The sequence below is a fragment of the Rhyacophila brunnea genome, unplaced genomic scaffold, assembly GCF_057557595.1.
Source record: "Rhyacophila brunnea isolate RB1 unplaced genomic scaffold, BYU_Rbru_1.0 scaffold_19, whole genome shotgun sequence".
Classification (NCBI taxonomy): domain Eukaryota; kingdom Metazoa; phylum Arthropoda; class Insecta; order Trichoptera; family Rhyacophilidae; genus Rhyacophila; species Rhyacophila brunnea.
This window is the reverse complement of record NW_028232848.1, coordinates 26,960,443-26,976,143: the sequence shown is the minus strand read 5'-3', so window position 1 is coordinate 26,976,143 and position 15,701 is coordinate 26,960,443. Positions and strand designations below refer to the sequence as shown.

At 31.3% G+C, this 15,701-nt stretch overlaps 1 protein-coding gene across 1 annotated transcript; it reads left to right on the top strand.

Annotated features, from left to right (window-relative positions):
• Positions 1–8,695: 8,695 nt before the first annotated feature.
• LOC147072879 (uncharacterized) lies at positions 8,696–11,031 on the top strand. The gene is made up of 2 exons (XM_085946196.1): positions 8,696–8,833; positions 9,020–11,031. The coding sequence occupies exons 1-2, from the start codon at positions 8,759–8,761 to the stop codon at positions 10,676–10,678; spliced, it is 1,734 nt and encodes a 577-aa protein (XP_085802322.1). The 5' UTR covers positions 8,696–8,758; the 3' UTR covers positions 10,679–11,031.
• The last annotated feature ends 4,670 nt before the right edge of the window (positions 11,032–15,701 follow it).

Sequence of the window (15,701 nt, the reverse complement as noted above, 5' to 3'; positions counted from 1 at the left end):
GAGTTGGGTATTTTCCGAGAAAATCTCAATCTCGAGATTTGGGATTTAAAGAAAATAATTCTCGAGAATTTTCGAGATGTCGGGAAATTTAAAAAAAAACTTGTAAAAATCCTAAATTCAGTGTAAAAACAGACAAATTCAAAAAAATATGATTTTTTTTATTTATGTAAGAAGACAAACAAAATAGAAGTAGGAAAACAAAAATAATTCAAAACATTACTTATTAAAATAGAATTTCAATAAACACAGACTGTCAATCGCTGCGTCAGACAATCGCGTACGCTTTTGAGACACAAAATTCCCTGATATTGTAATAATTGCGCTTATTTTGAGTCGACGTTGGCTTAATTGTGCTAAATACTTCGATCAGTCTTTGAACGTTCTGTGTTTTCTGTCCACTTTTTTCATAGAAAATCATTTTTTCAAATAATATTTGATAATAAAGAAATCCCGAAAAAAGATTCTCGAGATCCGGGATTTCCCAAAATGTTAAAAATTTCAATTCTCGAGATTTGGGATGGAAAATCTCGAAAATTTCTTGAGAATTCCCGGAACCCAACTATATATATACGTAAATACTTGTAATAATATATTATTTGTAATACTTTTACCAGTGAACATTTGTATCTGTTTAACAAGAAACATTACGTTCCCAATTAATTCACTGTGATTAAATCTATTTCCGTAAATGCGAAAAAATGGCAAATTACTTATCTGTTATCGGGAAACACGCGTACTTACGTCGATTTGAAGTCGGCCTGCGGAAGAATTAATCTATCCTTTATCGTTTTCTCTCCTTCTAACAAATTCTTAATCGAATATCAGTGACGCAAGCAAAATGTTCTTTTGTGCTAGTCTGATTCCGGATTACATAGTGTTTATTTTTTTCGAGGACTTTTTATTTGCCTACATTGTTTTTGTTAAAAGAAAATCGATTAACGACGTGAAAAATTGGCCATGTTTTTCATCGAATATTTTAGATTCTTCATCGCTCTTCTCAACCTATATATTATTAACCTTAAACATTATATCTGATTCTTTGCCCGCTGCAAATATAATATTAAACATACATCATTTGAATACATCTCATGTACCCACAAGAAAAAATCTTCTTTTTTTTAAATAGGTAGTCTGTCTCTAGTAGGTATATCTATATCTAGTACAGGGTTGGCAAACCTTTTTACAAATATTATTTTTCAACTGTCTGACGTACCGAGCAGTTTTTTTATGAAGAAAAATGGTTTTTAAGAACTCTATTAAGATGATGTTCCATATTGCACGCATTTTCAATTACGCCATACATTTCGGTCCATCAATTTTGAAACGGTTTTTTAGAATTGCTACTAGGTAATAGCTCCTCCAAGTTTTTGTTTCTTATTTGGTGCAGCCATTTTTGTGGGTATAAATGAAATCAGATTAGGTATTCTCTCACTACAGTGGTGTCAAGGATTGTAAATCAGTCAAAATCAGAGGATCGTGGCGCGGCTTTCCGCCTCCTATATTATTATTATATGTGACACGTAAAGCCTAAGGACTAACTTATACAATTATTTATTTACATTAAACGTAATGCTTATTCTTGAAAAATATTTGCCTGCTATTTTTTATACAATGCGATCTGTCATGTCTATTTTCTCTTCAAACGCGTGTTATAAGTTTGCTAAAACTGATCTAGTATATACATACTGAGATATTTTAAAATTATGAATATTCAACATAATAATATATTATATATAATTAAGGTTACGATTATGGTTACGATTTCTTCTCAACTCTCGATTCAAGTAATCGGTAGATAATTACGAAACATTTTATTCTAGAAAATTCATGATTAAGGGGGGACATGCTCAGCGTACGTCAAAATGGAGCTTTTATGCTATTTTCAAAGCATGATCATGGACATTCCTTAAACGTTGTAGATAATCTATTTACGTAATAAATTTTGAAGCCTTATTATTCTTTATATTTATTTTAAACATTTGATGACTGCATAAAGTATTTTTACTACATAAAATAGTATTCTTTTAAACCTCTCGCTCTAATGTTTTAGAATAGACGTACGCTAGCATGTGGGCCGTTAATTCATGCGACTTCTCATATATATGTAATGATATCCTAACAAATTACTACTTTTTTTCTCTCATGAAAAAAATGTGAAACCTTTTTTATGTTTTACGGGAAATATTTTTTTTATTATTTTCCTCTAAAAGTCACTGACAACAAAAAGTTAAACAATTTCCAAACATTCAATAATTGTGTTTGCTCTGTCAAAAAATATCTATAAAAAGCTTACAAATATATTTCACGAATGGAAATAATCCGAGAATAATGAACTGTGAAAGTTTCAAGATTTTGATAAGATCTTCTGGATACAATAATTATATTATAATAATTATTACAACTGTGTTCGTAATATTTCCATTAACCTTTATAGTGGTTAGGTTAGGTTACTTTAATGATATTTTAAATGCTGTCTTCTAAAATAACTTCAGGTGTTAATTATTGTCAATCTATACAGGAGGGCTCTATGGGTCAAAGGAATGAGGTTGAGAGTAGAGAAGTGGTAAATTATTTTATGAATAGTTACTTAGTAATGTAACATGCAAGCGAGCCTGTGAGTAATTTGTAAAGCTAGGCGACAGGAGTGGGTGACTTGTACAGTTATAACTATAAATCTGCAAGAGTTGAATTTCAATTGAACGTTATCGTGCAATTAATAATGCCGAAGAAAAACGAGCTTAGCGTTTTATAATACCATATACTTAGCGATTATAAATTATGACCCTTTGTTTATACTGCAAACGTATGACCTTGAAAGCTCTATGTTTCAGTGTACCTTAAAGATTAAAGTATTATTTAACAACTAAATGTTTATTGACCTTGGATGTGGTATTGGTAATGAACACGCAATCGTCTGATTACCTAGTGGAATAATATACTCCACACTTACAATAAAGGGTCACGAATATTTCAATTTTCATACAAGACACTTAGGAAAACACACAGATGTGAGTATTATTATATATCTAATTAAAGTTGAATTAATATAGCTCTAATTATATATGCATACAATAAAATAATTCAAAATCTCTGTTGTTTATTTAGTTACATGAAATAAATATTTAAACAAAATCCTAACACAGTATATTTATTATATACATATTATATAATAATTAAAATAATTGACAATAGATCTATACAACTCTATAAAAATGGTAAGTATAAAAATCTTAGCGAATAAATATATTCTGGTCATTATTAAATTGTATGAAGTCAGTACAATATAATGTTGTTTTATTATAATGACACAATTTATCATTTATATCAATAAAATAAATGACAGTTAACAACGTTAAATCGATTGCCTAATAGTAGTTTTAAGTGTGGATAATGTAAAGTAAATGAAATGTGAGAATATTGACATAAAATATTTAAATGTATAAGTATAGCATTTTATTTTATAACTATTAAAGTATAAATGAAAATATATATTAAATAATAATATAATTATTAAAATATACTTTATTATATAATAAAAATATATTTATTGCTAAATCTTCCGCTACTGTATCGTTTATTCTCTACGTCTACGCCGTAGATGCTAGAGATTTACGGCATAGACTATAAAACAATAATTATGATTATTAAAATGTTACATTAAATTATAAAGATCCGATGCATGGCAGAGCTCTGGAGATCTTGGCATTACGTTTTACAGTAAACTGACGTTTAGTGGTCATATGAACACCATTTGTAAAAAGGCGCTAAAAATCTCGGGCTTTGTCTTTACTTGCCATGTATTTTCGGATGTTACGGTACTAAAAATTCTTTATAACTCCTTAGTTAGACCCAGACTTGAAAGTTGGTTTATTGTTTGGGCCCCGCATCAGTTGAAGTACGGCCTTATGGTAGAGAGGGTCCAGAAGAAATTTTTAAGACTCCTTTACTTTCGGCTGTATGGATATTATCTATACTGATATGTTATGGTATGCTTACATATTGTAGCTTAAAATTTAGAAGGGATCATTATTTAGCTACAATTTTTTTCCAACTTATACGCGGCGTAATTGGAAACTCTGCTATTTTTGGTGGTGTTGGCTTGTGTGTCTCTGATAATTATCTTAGGAATCGAGGGCATCCGTTGTTTGTTCTCTCAAGGTGCAGAACTAACCTGCCATTAGTGATGCCAATTGAGAGGTCAACAACCATGTTTAATGAAATGGCTTCAGTAATTGATATATTCCACTTACGTGAGAGTGAATTAAGGTGGACGTTGTTTTATAAGTTTTTAAGACAGGGTCTATCAATAGTTCACTTTGTGTACTACCGTCTACTTTTATTTATGTTATTTTATTTATTTTCTTATTTTATTACTTATTGTATTATTAACTCATATTGCTCTGTATTTATATTTCAAAAATTGTTAACACAAAAAACACTTATTTTATGTCATATCTTGAACGCTGTCAATTTATAATTTGTTATGTTCATTATATGTAATATAAATTTGAATTTGAATAAGGGTGTTTGGTCTTCACAAAATACAGCTTTAGCCTCCATGCGACTATAAGTTGTGTAAATGCAAACTCCACCAACCCCACGGGGATTCCAAGTTCATTAAAAATACTACAGTCTCGGTTATCATAGTGGAAGTATTTTAATCTGGTCAACGGAAACTTGCGAAAATAGGACATGTATTTGGTGTTCGCCATATTCAGATGAAGACCTACATGGTTCGATCTTTAGTCATCGTTTGTTTACTCCAAATTGTACACTATTTTTTGATGGTATGCGTCAATTTTATCATAATGACGTGTTTTTTATATATATATTTTATAAGTATAGGGATATAGACGTAATGTCTTTTGTTGTTTGGTGTGTAGATCCAATATCTATTAATTGTATGCAGATGGTTGCGTTGTGTGTGTGATATCATATGTTCGGGACACAGTGGAAATAAGACAGCGTTGATATTGTTTGTTTTATATTGTGGTAAATATTTTGGATTGTACACGGCATTACAGGAAACTGTCACATTGATATTGATGTTGATTACGTAAGATTTACATTATTGGTTGGTAAGCTTGGTTTTATTGTCTGTGCCATACAAATGACCACAGACAATAGTACGTTAATAGAGTTGGCTAAACCTCTACAAGTCTACAGGGACTATAAAATATGCAAAGAAACTGTTGAAAAACTGGTTTGTTTTTTTACTCAATTTATTGCTTGCGGCGGTCAATTTGTACAGAACCGATCATTTGTATTGTATTAGATACTGTCTACAGTTTATGTTATTGTTTATGTACGCATGTTCCATTGAACCGTAAATTTCCGGCTAAAAAATATATTAAAAAATATGAAATACCTACATAATTGAAGAATAATTTAATTCTAAATTGAAATTTCCAAGAGATATTATGTTAATATAAAATTTTATTATCTTATCTTAAAAAAATATGCCGTTTTTAAGTTAAGTAATATAATATCGGAAGAATTTTAGCTGACACGTGTATAATTTTAATATTTGTATAGTTCGCATAAGAAATGATTAATAAAAAAAATATATTTTATATACTTCGTACCATGTTGTGGTTGATACAACTCAATATGAATGATTTTTGCATTGATACACGTTAACTTATTCAATTATGAAATAATAAAAAAATAATCATTTTTAAATTGCGTGAGCCTACGTTTGGTCGTCAAAGACGACATCAATAAAAAGTAGCCCTCCACTTCAATTTAATAATTGATATTGCCCAAAAAAATAATTTACTTTGACAATGTTATAGTCATGATAAATTAATTACCAAAGTTCTAATGGAATACTTTCCACGAATTCGATTAATGGTTTTTTAATGTCGCAGGCAATTATTTTTATTTTGCAACACGGTTCCAAAATTAAATTTCGATGTGATTGTTTTCCTAATTCGCTTATATTTTTCAGTGAAATCAAACGTTCAAAATATTACGTTAAAATTTATAATCAGCTTTGTAATGAAAACATTTTTTCATTATTTATAGGTAAGTATATTACGCCCACGGTGGCCGCGCGGCTTAAGCGTTGGACTATCATGCCGTGGATCCCAGGTTTGAATCCTGGGTCTGGCAAGTATATATATTGTTTTTCAATTTGTGTGTTGAGTCAGGGTATGGACCTAATAGGTTGAGCAAGTGGCTGACATCCATTTCTCGTAAAAAACAAAATCTGTTAATACAAACCTCTACTCTGTGGAGGCCCATATGATCCTATTAGGATCGGACATGGTCGGAAATATAAACGATATAAGTAGATACTTTTATCAATTTAACAATGGTTTCATAAACCTATTATATTATCTCTACTTTCTTAGCACCTAGCTGGGAATCATCATGACTTTAAAAATGCAGTTATGTTCTGCTAGTCCAAAACTTTGACCCACCATGGTATTTTGAGATTAAATAGAATAGATTAAATAAATATATATATTAAAGGCTACCCCAGTAAGCTTTTCCTCTTCCCCAAAGGCTACCTAAAACATTCAGTCTTTCCGGATTATCCGTTACACTAATATGTCATAAAAAAATCAAATTGCATTTTCTTTTTTTTTTTTTTGACCATGTCCGATCCTAAAAGGATCATATGGGCCTCCACAGAGTGGAGGTTTGTATTAACAGATTTTATTTTTACGAGAAATGGATGTCAGCCACTTGCTCAACCTATTAGGTTCATACTCTGACTCATACACAAATTGAAAAACAATTTGTGTACTTGCCAGACCCAGGATTCGAACCTGGGACCCGCGACACTATAGACCGGCCCTTAAGCCACGCGGCCATCGTGGGCGTAAATTGCACTTTAGACATATTTTAATGTAAGTTGCTTTATCAAAAATCTTTTAATGATTGATTAGTTCGTTCTATGTCTGACCAAGGAATTATAAAAATGGTAATACAAACTGACTATAGTAAAATTAATAGCCCGTTTACACGTGAATGGATTTACTCCTAGAAGTATGTATTGACGCCTCCATGACAATAAAATGCATAATTACAAGATAAAAAGATCTTTTAATAAACCACGTTTATACATTTTCTGTTAAATTATATAAACTTGATAATTCTATGTATTAATAATTTAAGACAAATAAGGCAATTGTCAGCAAATCATTTTTTTTTTGCTATTTTGCAACAAACAAGCAAATATATAATACTGAAATATCATTTTGATTTCCATAGTAACGCACGTATATATTATTAATTTTGTTGCTAGGACCACCCCCTTAGCAACCAATAATAGTGAATTAGATTACGGATGTCTTCCGAAATAACTTTTCATACAAAACAGAATTAACTGAAAATGAATTCAATTATACTTAAAGATGGCTAAAAGTGTTTAAAGAATGCATTGTCATCGTGTTCTGATATATTCTAAAAGTTTCAAATGTCTAGCTAGTCGAGAAATTAGTTAAAAATCAATTGCAAAATGTGTACTGGATAAACGACCACCGGACAAATAAGAATACGAGCTAAGAAAAACGTGGTAAAATATAAATACTGATTATCGTGCACGTTGCAACATTGATGCATTGATCGGAAAAATTCTTTTTTTATAGCATGTTTGATAATAATGGTTAAATAGGGATAAATATGACTCCCCTAAGTGGAGGTTGTATTAACCGATTTTTTGTTTTTACGAGTAATGGGTGTTAACCATTTTATCAACCTATTAGTTCCATACTCGGACTCCAATCACAAATTGAAAATCAATATATGTATTTGCCTGACATAATATGATTCAAACCTGAGAAATGACATTATAGCGATAGCCGCTCGGCCATCGTGGCTGTAGTTTAGCGGTTTCTAAATTAGTATTATTTTAGTTGCACGATATGTACGCATGCGCGGTAGAACGATCGTCACGAACCTGACGAAAAATACGAATTACACTGCGCAGATCATAAACGCGTCTTGCTAGCACCTGAAAAAATGAAATTGGCGCGACAATCAGAATTTGTTTAGTGTAAACAGTTATTTTCGCGGTAATTTAATTTCCACGCTATTGCTGGCAGTAAATTCATGCATACGTACAAGCGATATAAGAGACATGTGAACGTCATAAATTATCATAAAAGAATCTATCCATATTTATCTACTTATCTCTTTTGCACAGTCCTTCGAAACGATCTGACATTTGATTAATATCAAAACTCCCGTTATTTCAAGACATTGCAATACATTTCCAAAATTATAAATTCCTTATATCAGCAATTATATAGTAATAGTGTATAAAAATGATAAAACTACTAAAAAAAAATTAAAAAATCATAGCAATGTACATAACGCTGTGCTAGTTCAATACTGTAACAATAAAAAAAATGAGTTTTTTGACTTATTATTGATTTGGATTCCAAGTATCGACTTTTAGCAGTGTAACCCTGTAACATAACGAAATTAAATATTATTATTGAGATATCCTCAACGTTTTTGTATAACACTGTGATAATTTGTTAGGATTCTCAATACAATACAATAACATATCAAAATATTACAGTATTTACTTCAGTGAAGACGTAGGCACTAGTTCAATACAATAACTTTTAGATTTGTTACTGTATTACACTCAGGAAACTACAACTAAAATGCGTTGCCCGCCCTGAATATAGTAACAAGTAACAATTCATTCAAGATTGACAGTTAGCGTGGTAGTGTTGTTAGTGAGTTTGAAGTGTTTTAAATAGTTTTAAGACAAAAGTTTTTTGCGATAGCGATAATTATGGATAAATTAATAAGAAGCTTACCTAAAAGCAGAGGGAAAATGATGTTGTTGGCCTGTACAGCTGAATCAATTGTAAGTAAAACATGCTCAATATTTAGTATCATAACCTCAATATTTCAATTTGAAAATTATATTTTGTCATTCTACATTTAGGCTTTATTAAAATTATGGTTTTGGCAATAAATATGATGATAAAACAAACAAATATTATCAGTGCATCCATTATCATAATATTATTTTGTCTATTTTCACTTTTAGGGTGAAACAACATCAACTGGCGATAATGTAAATATCGACAAATCAATTCAACGGGAGAATATTACAGTGACAGTAGGTGAAGAGCAAAACAATGTTGTATGTGATCGAGAAAATACTTCAAGTGACCCGATGGTGATTCTGGAATCTGATGCTGAGGTGATAGAAGATTTACTTATACTGGATATGGATGCTAACATGAACACGGAGGCACAATATAATGTGGCAGAGATGGAGGTTGATTATGCTTTTTTAAACAATGAGGCAATCACAAGTATAAGTGAGTTTGGTTACGATACAGGATATTCTGTATTATCGGATATAATTATCTCTCAACAGTCATCATCGGAAGAGGTTGTTGAACTTAATAACATACCAATTGAAGGATCCACTGAAACTTCTCCAACTGAGAGTCAATCGGAAATTAACATTGAGGTACTTGAAGACGCTCCTGCTGCGAAGCGTCCTAGAAAAGTTATTCCAAAGCCAGATACATGGAAAAAAAATATTAAGAAAAGGAAGGTTAATTCTGGTGAAGAGTATATAACCAAATCTGGTAGAATTGTTCCTGCGAAATCAATTAAGCCTGGATGCACTGAACGCTGTAATTTTAAATGCCACGAGAATATAAATTCAACTATAAGGGAATCAATATTTAAAATGTTTTATGAAATGTGTGATATCACTCGTCAACGCGATTTTGTTTCAAAGTCTATTAACGTGATTGAGCCAAAGTATAGATATCAGAAAGAAAACAGTAACCGTTCACTAAATTACGCATTTCAGTTTCAAAACGAAGGTCAGCAATACAGAGTCTGCAAAAAATTTTTCATGGACACACTTAATATTAGTTCCACTTACTTAACTACAGTAAAAAATAAAACAGATGATCACGGTAGTGTCTCTATTGACAAACGAGGAAAGCACCTTTTAAATAGAAATTCATTGCCTTCATCACTGAAAGATAGTGTAATTGAACACATAAACTCTTTTCCCCGAGTGCCCTCACATTACTGCAGATTTGATAATAATAGAGACTTCATCCAAGGTGACCTTAACATTGCCACAATGTACCGATTATACATTGAAAAATGTAATTCTTCAGGTCAGCGATTTGTAAAAAAAGAACAATATTCCCACATATTCAACACCCAGTTTAATATCGGTTTCTTCCAACCTAAAAAGGACCGCTGTGTATTATGTGTACAATGGGAGAATAGTTGTGAAACCGAACAGCAAGTTTTGAAGAGAAAATACGACATTCACTTGCAGCAGAAAGAACTTGCCAGAAAAGAGAAACAAGAAGACTCTGTTGCGGCTAAAAATAACACGAAGACTTTAAAAGTTGTGTGTTATGATCTACAGGCGGTCATTCCACTTCCTTGTGGCGAAGTATCTTCATTTTATTATAAAAGGAAACTGAATGTGTTTAACTTTACAATGTTTGATATAGGGTCTGCCAATGGTTATTGTACAATCTGGCATGAGGGTCTAGCCAAGAGAGGGGCTAATGAAATTGCAACGTGTGTGTGGAATTATTTAAAGGAGGAATGCACTGGAGTAAAGTCTGTTGTGTTTTACTCCGACAACTGCGTCGGACAGAATAAAAACCAATTTTTTAATAACCATGTATTTGAAAGCCATAAAATCTCTAGATATTGAGACCATTGTTCACAAATACCTAATTGTAGGGCATACGCAAAACGAGGGTGATTGTATGCACTCGAGGATTGAGGCGGCAAAAAAACTCGCCTTGAAGAGTGGTCCTCTCTATCATCCGAGCCAATTTGTAACTTTGGCAAAAATGGCCAAAAAAACTGGGCAACCATACAATGTCCGTGAAATGGGCACATCTGACGTTATTGATTGGAAAGCAGCAACTGTGTCAATGGGCAATAATCTCCAAAAAAACCAAAGAAACGAGAAAGTATCATGGAATGAAGTTAAAATTATCAAGTTTGACAAGTCAACCCCTGATCAGGTGCTCTACAAAACTTCGTATTCTATAGAAAATTTTGAAGTAATTGACGTAAATTTGGGGAACAGATCGCGCAGAGGACGTCAGACATGCCCTGATAGTTGCTCACTGGAAATTTTGCCCAAAGCCTATGATAGCTGTCCTAAAATTACATTGGCAAAAAAATGTGACCTATCGTTATGCAGGGACAATTTAATTCCAACCCCATATCACGGATTTTACAATAATCTGGAAGCTTTATCAAGTCAATCTCGGGGTGAAGAACATGATTCAGAGTAAAAAAAGAAGAGTGGATTGAACTATTTTTTTTATTTTTTACGATATTTCATTTTCTATTCAACAATTTACCTATTTTTTATATGTTTCACATCATTTTTATTGTATCCTTACGTTGATTAATAATAAAAATAAAACTATCTATTTGAGTTATTATTTAAAAAGGTAAAATATTATTGAAGTTTCAATTCAATGCAATAACAAGTCAAAGCAGTAACACAAAAATCATTGATTTCCTAAGTTTGATTAATAAATTATTAATGTCCATGTTACAAACTAAAACAAGATACCTCAATAAACTCATTTTAGGCTCTTGTCTCATTAAATTTCTTTCAAGTGATTTATATCACCACACCAAACTTTAAAAATGCGATATCTCAGAAGTACTGTTTTTCTACTTGTTACTGTATTGAACTAGCACAGCGATAATTTGAAAGTTTTTACTTCAAACATTTTCCTTCAAAGACTATTAATTTTCGATCTTTTGCCACGCCCACAATTCTGCTGCTCGAGTATTTCGCACCCCTAACACCCCTATGTGGCCCGTTTCTGACTAAATATATTAATAAACGTAAAGATATATATTGTTTTTCATAAAAAAATTACACTAAAGCATTTGAACAGAATATAGAAAACAGTAATTTCACTTTGAAGTAAATTTACTCAAATTGTTGCACTTGTATTTGTTTAATTCTCAGCACCATAATTATTACAATTACGTTATAAATAAAACAACAAAAAGCAAAATAAGCTACTTATTACATGAAATAATAATAATTTTAAATTGTATTTTGTACTACATTACGTACTTTACCTGTTCTTTTCAAATGTCAAATTATTCACAAAAAAAAAACGTTTTGCAAAAGAATAATAACTTCACTCAGTACATATTTTTTTTTGCCCAGCCTCGAAGTAGTTGAATAATTATATTCATACTAATATTCTGAAGATATAGTATATGTAAAAAGCTTTTAAAGGTTTCATTCTGTTTTATATTATTTTCTAAAGAAGCACTTTTTATGTTTACTTTATTTGTTTATGCAAGCAAAAAGCAAGGCGTTAATTTCAACGAGAGTGCAGATAAACATAAAAAGAGGACTTTAAAACTATAAGTGAGTAATATTTCCCGTTGATGATATAAACCCGTGTTCTGCAGGTTAAATATTCATTGTGGTTACTGTACAACTATTAGGGTTAGCAATTCCGGAATCCCGGTTAAGTTCTCAAAGCCGAAATTCGAGATATTCCGGGATTATTTAAAATACATGTATTTGGTAATTAAATAAGTGTCTTTTAAAGAAACCTAATATTTTATAATTAATATAGTGGTGGCGCTTTTACCAGTGGACTGTAATTTGAGGGTAATACTGGTGGTGGATTACGGATCTAGGGGGGGAGGGTTTACACAGGATGCCAGACGCTGACCTTTATGTTGAGAGGGCTGGCGCACGCTGGGGCCGGTTCGGGATATATTATAAGGTTGATTAATGATGATGATAAGTTCAGGATTGATGATATAGACGCGATGTTTGCTCAAACCGTAATAGATTTAGTGCAACGAAGGTCGAACAGATACGTTTCGAGTCACTCGGTATTTAACGACGGCTAAGCTATTAACGAGTTTGCAACACGTCCGATATCTGGATATCACTTGACCTAACTGAATGTTCTTCGCAATCACGGTCGATTCATGACCGGTAACTGTCGGTCACTTGGTCTTGTGACAATAATAAATAAGGGGATTTGAGTAGGTGGGGAATAAGGATGACGGTCACCATTTTTACATATTTAAATCTAAAAACTATCATTAAACTTTCACGGATTTTTGGGATGATAAATTATATTCAAAAGTATTAAATTTAGAATAAATTAAAATCATCAATTACGAGAGTGTTACTAAATAATATTAAAGATCTAAAAAAAGAAGTTCTATTCCGCATTCACATTGTGAATAATAATTTTGTCGTTTTTCTGAAAGCCGAAATTTGATTTAATAAAAAAGAATGACCATGTTGAGGCATTTCTTGAGGAAATCGTAGCAACCGTAGTCTAACGTCAGTTATTCAAACTAATAAACCCAATAAAATTAAATCCATGAATGTCCACAAATATTACAGATATTGAATATGCGTTGCATATGCATGCAAAACGTGTATAAGTTTATCCCGTATTTTTCTACACTTGATAATCGTACTATTTTACAACCACACCGAAAAATTAACGTATTTCACAATATTATGTTACTTGGTAAGGTGCCATTAAGCAATTTATAATATATCATTTTAAAATAATAATTTAAATAAATTCGTAATATATAGTTACTATCAAAAAATAGTCTTATCTATGTCATGAAATAAATATTTACAACGTTTTTCTTAGCTCGTATTCTTATTTGTCCGGTACAAATCTCGCAATCGATTGTTAACTAACTTCCCAACTACCTAGACATTTGAAACTTTTAGAATATATCAGAACACTATGCCAATGCATTCTTTTAATATTTTTAGCCATCTTTAAGTTGAATTGAATTCATTTTCAAGTAATTCTGTTTTGTATGAAAAGTTATTTCGATACCATTATTGATGGCTAGGGGGTCCTAGCAACTAAATTATTAAATAATATATACGTGCGTTACTATGGAAATCAATATGAAATGACATTTCATTATTCAGTATTTCTATCAAGTACAATTTTTTTTGATCGTTTAAACTAGTCAAGTCAAGTTTATAAGATTCAACAGAAAATTTAAAAACGTTGTATATAAAAAGTTCTTTTTATCTTGTAATTATTTATATTCAAAATAATACAACTTGACAAAAAAACTCATTTTCACGCCACATTTCACTATAGCCTTTTTGGATGACCAATGTTATGTATTATGTATGTAAAATAGTGTAAAATCGTCACTTGAATTTTTAAAAAAAAGTATTTTCACAATCCCGTGATCCCGATATTAAAAATTCTGTCCCGGATTTACAAACCCTTATACCTATATTGTATTCTTTACAACGGGATGATTAGACTGGCACGGTGGAAGACAATAATATAAAAAAACTAAAGGTATGTCAACACAAAACTATGTTAAAAGCTTTTGTGGTGAGCTTTTCAAGCATGGTATCGTTTCAATATGAACCGTAAAAATGACATTAAAGTTTTACTCCACCACTTTCAACATTGACTAAACCAGAATAAATAATATCTAGTTTATATAAAGAGTAGGGATTTTTTATCATTTGAATTAGGGGTGTGTCAAGTTTTTTTATAATAATAACACTTCAGTACCATACTTACTCGAAAAGTCCTACAGAAAATCTTAAAACACAGATCTTTAACTTACGAGGTGTATGCGCATAAGCAAACAAACTACATCCACTAGTATATTTCTTACAAATAATTTCTAACAACTACTTTATCTGAGGTGTTTTAAGTTTTACTTTTCTCCTTACTTATCTCGATGTCTTAAAAGATTTTAAAGTTACTATAACTTTACTCGAAAATATCACACTTACGACAATTCTACACGAGTAAGCGAAGTAATCAGATATCAACGGTGGTGAGGTAAGACGTGACTTGGCGGGCGCATGCCAAAATCCAACCGTTGTCGCGTAGGCTCGCTCGAGTTCTTATTTATGTGTGATAGTGACGTAATATTCATATAATGGCTAGGTAGAGAGCGCACGTTTATTTGTAATCAGTATATTTATTGACCTATATATTTGTCCACTTTTTTTCTGTGATTCACGCAGACAAAATCACGCGATTTCGCTAGTTTTACTGTATGGTTCCATTGTAAATTGTACGTATGCAGTTCGCTGCTAGCTGTAGTACCGGAAGCAGGTAGTCATTATAGCATTGATATAAAAAAATGACACAGCATTTGTACGTGATTTAAGTTAAGGTTCCAATATAATTATATTTATTATTGATTAGTATCAAAAATAGGATAATGACACTGTTACGATTCGATACTTACGAGCAACCATTTGTTAATTTACTTTACAATCAATCAGAATTTTATATTATATAGAATATATTATACTATAATTTTACTTTCCTACCTATTTTCTTCTGTCTTTTTCTTGTTTGTATTGTTTTAGCCCCGCAGCTTTAAACCTATCTTTTCTTATCAAGTATTAATAGATAAGCATGCATAATGAATGGCTGAAAATGCATTTGATAAAGATTTTCTTTATCACACTATTGTTCTTATCAATCTAACCGACTGTAATACAATACATCTTTATCGCTTATTGTTTCAAACTTCTTTCCAATGGATATTGTCGTCTGAGAATGCCATACGTAATATTAAAGTTTATTTATATAGAATAAAAATAGATTTTCAATAATTCAATTTAAATTCAACTATAAATAAGGATGCATCGACTGCATTCAATAACTGTATCAAATCAGACTGATAACAAGTTATTGTCT

Coding starts and splice junctions, on each gene's coding strand:
- LOC147072879 (XM_085946196.1), top strand. CDS start 8,759: ATGGATAAATTAATAAGAAGCTTACCTAAAAGCAGAGGGAAAATGATG. Junction 8,834..9,019: donor CCTGTACAGCTGAATCAATT/GTAAGTAAAACA, acceptor TTTCACTTTTAG/GGTGAAACAACATCAACTGG.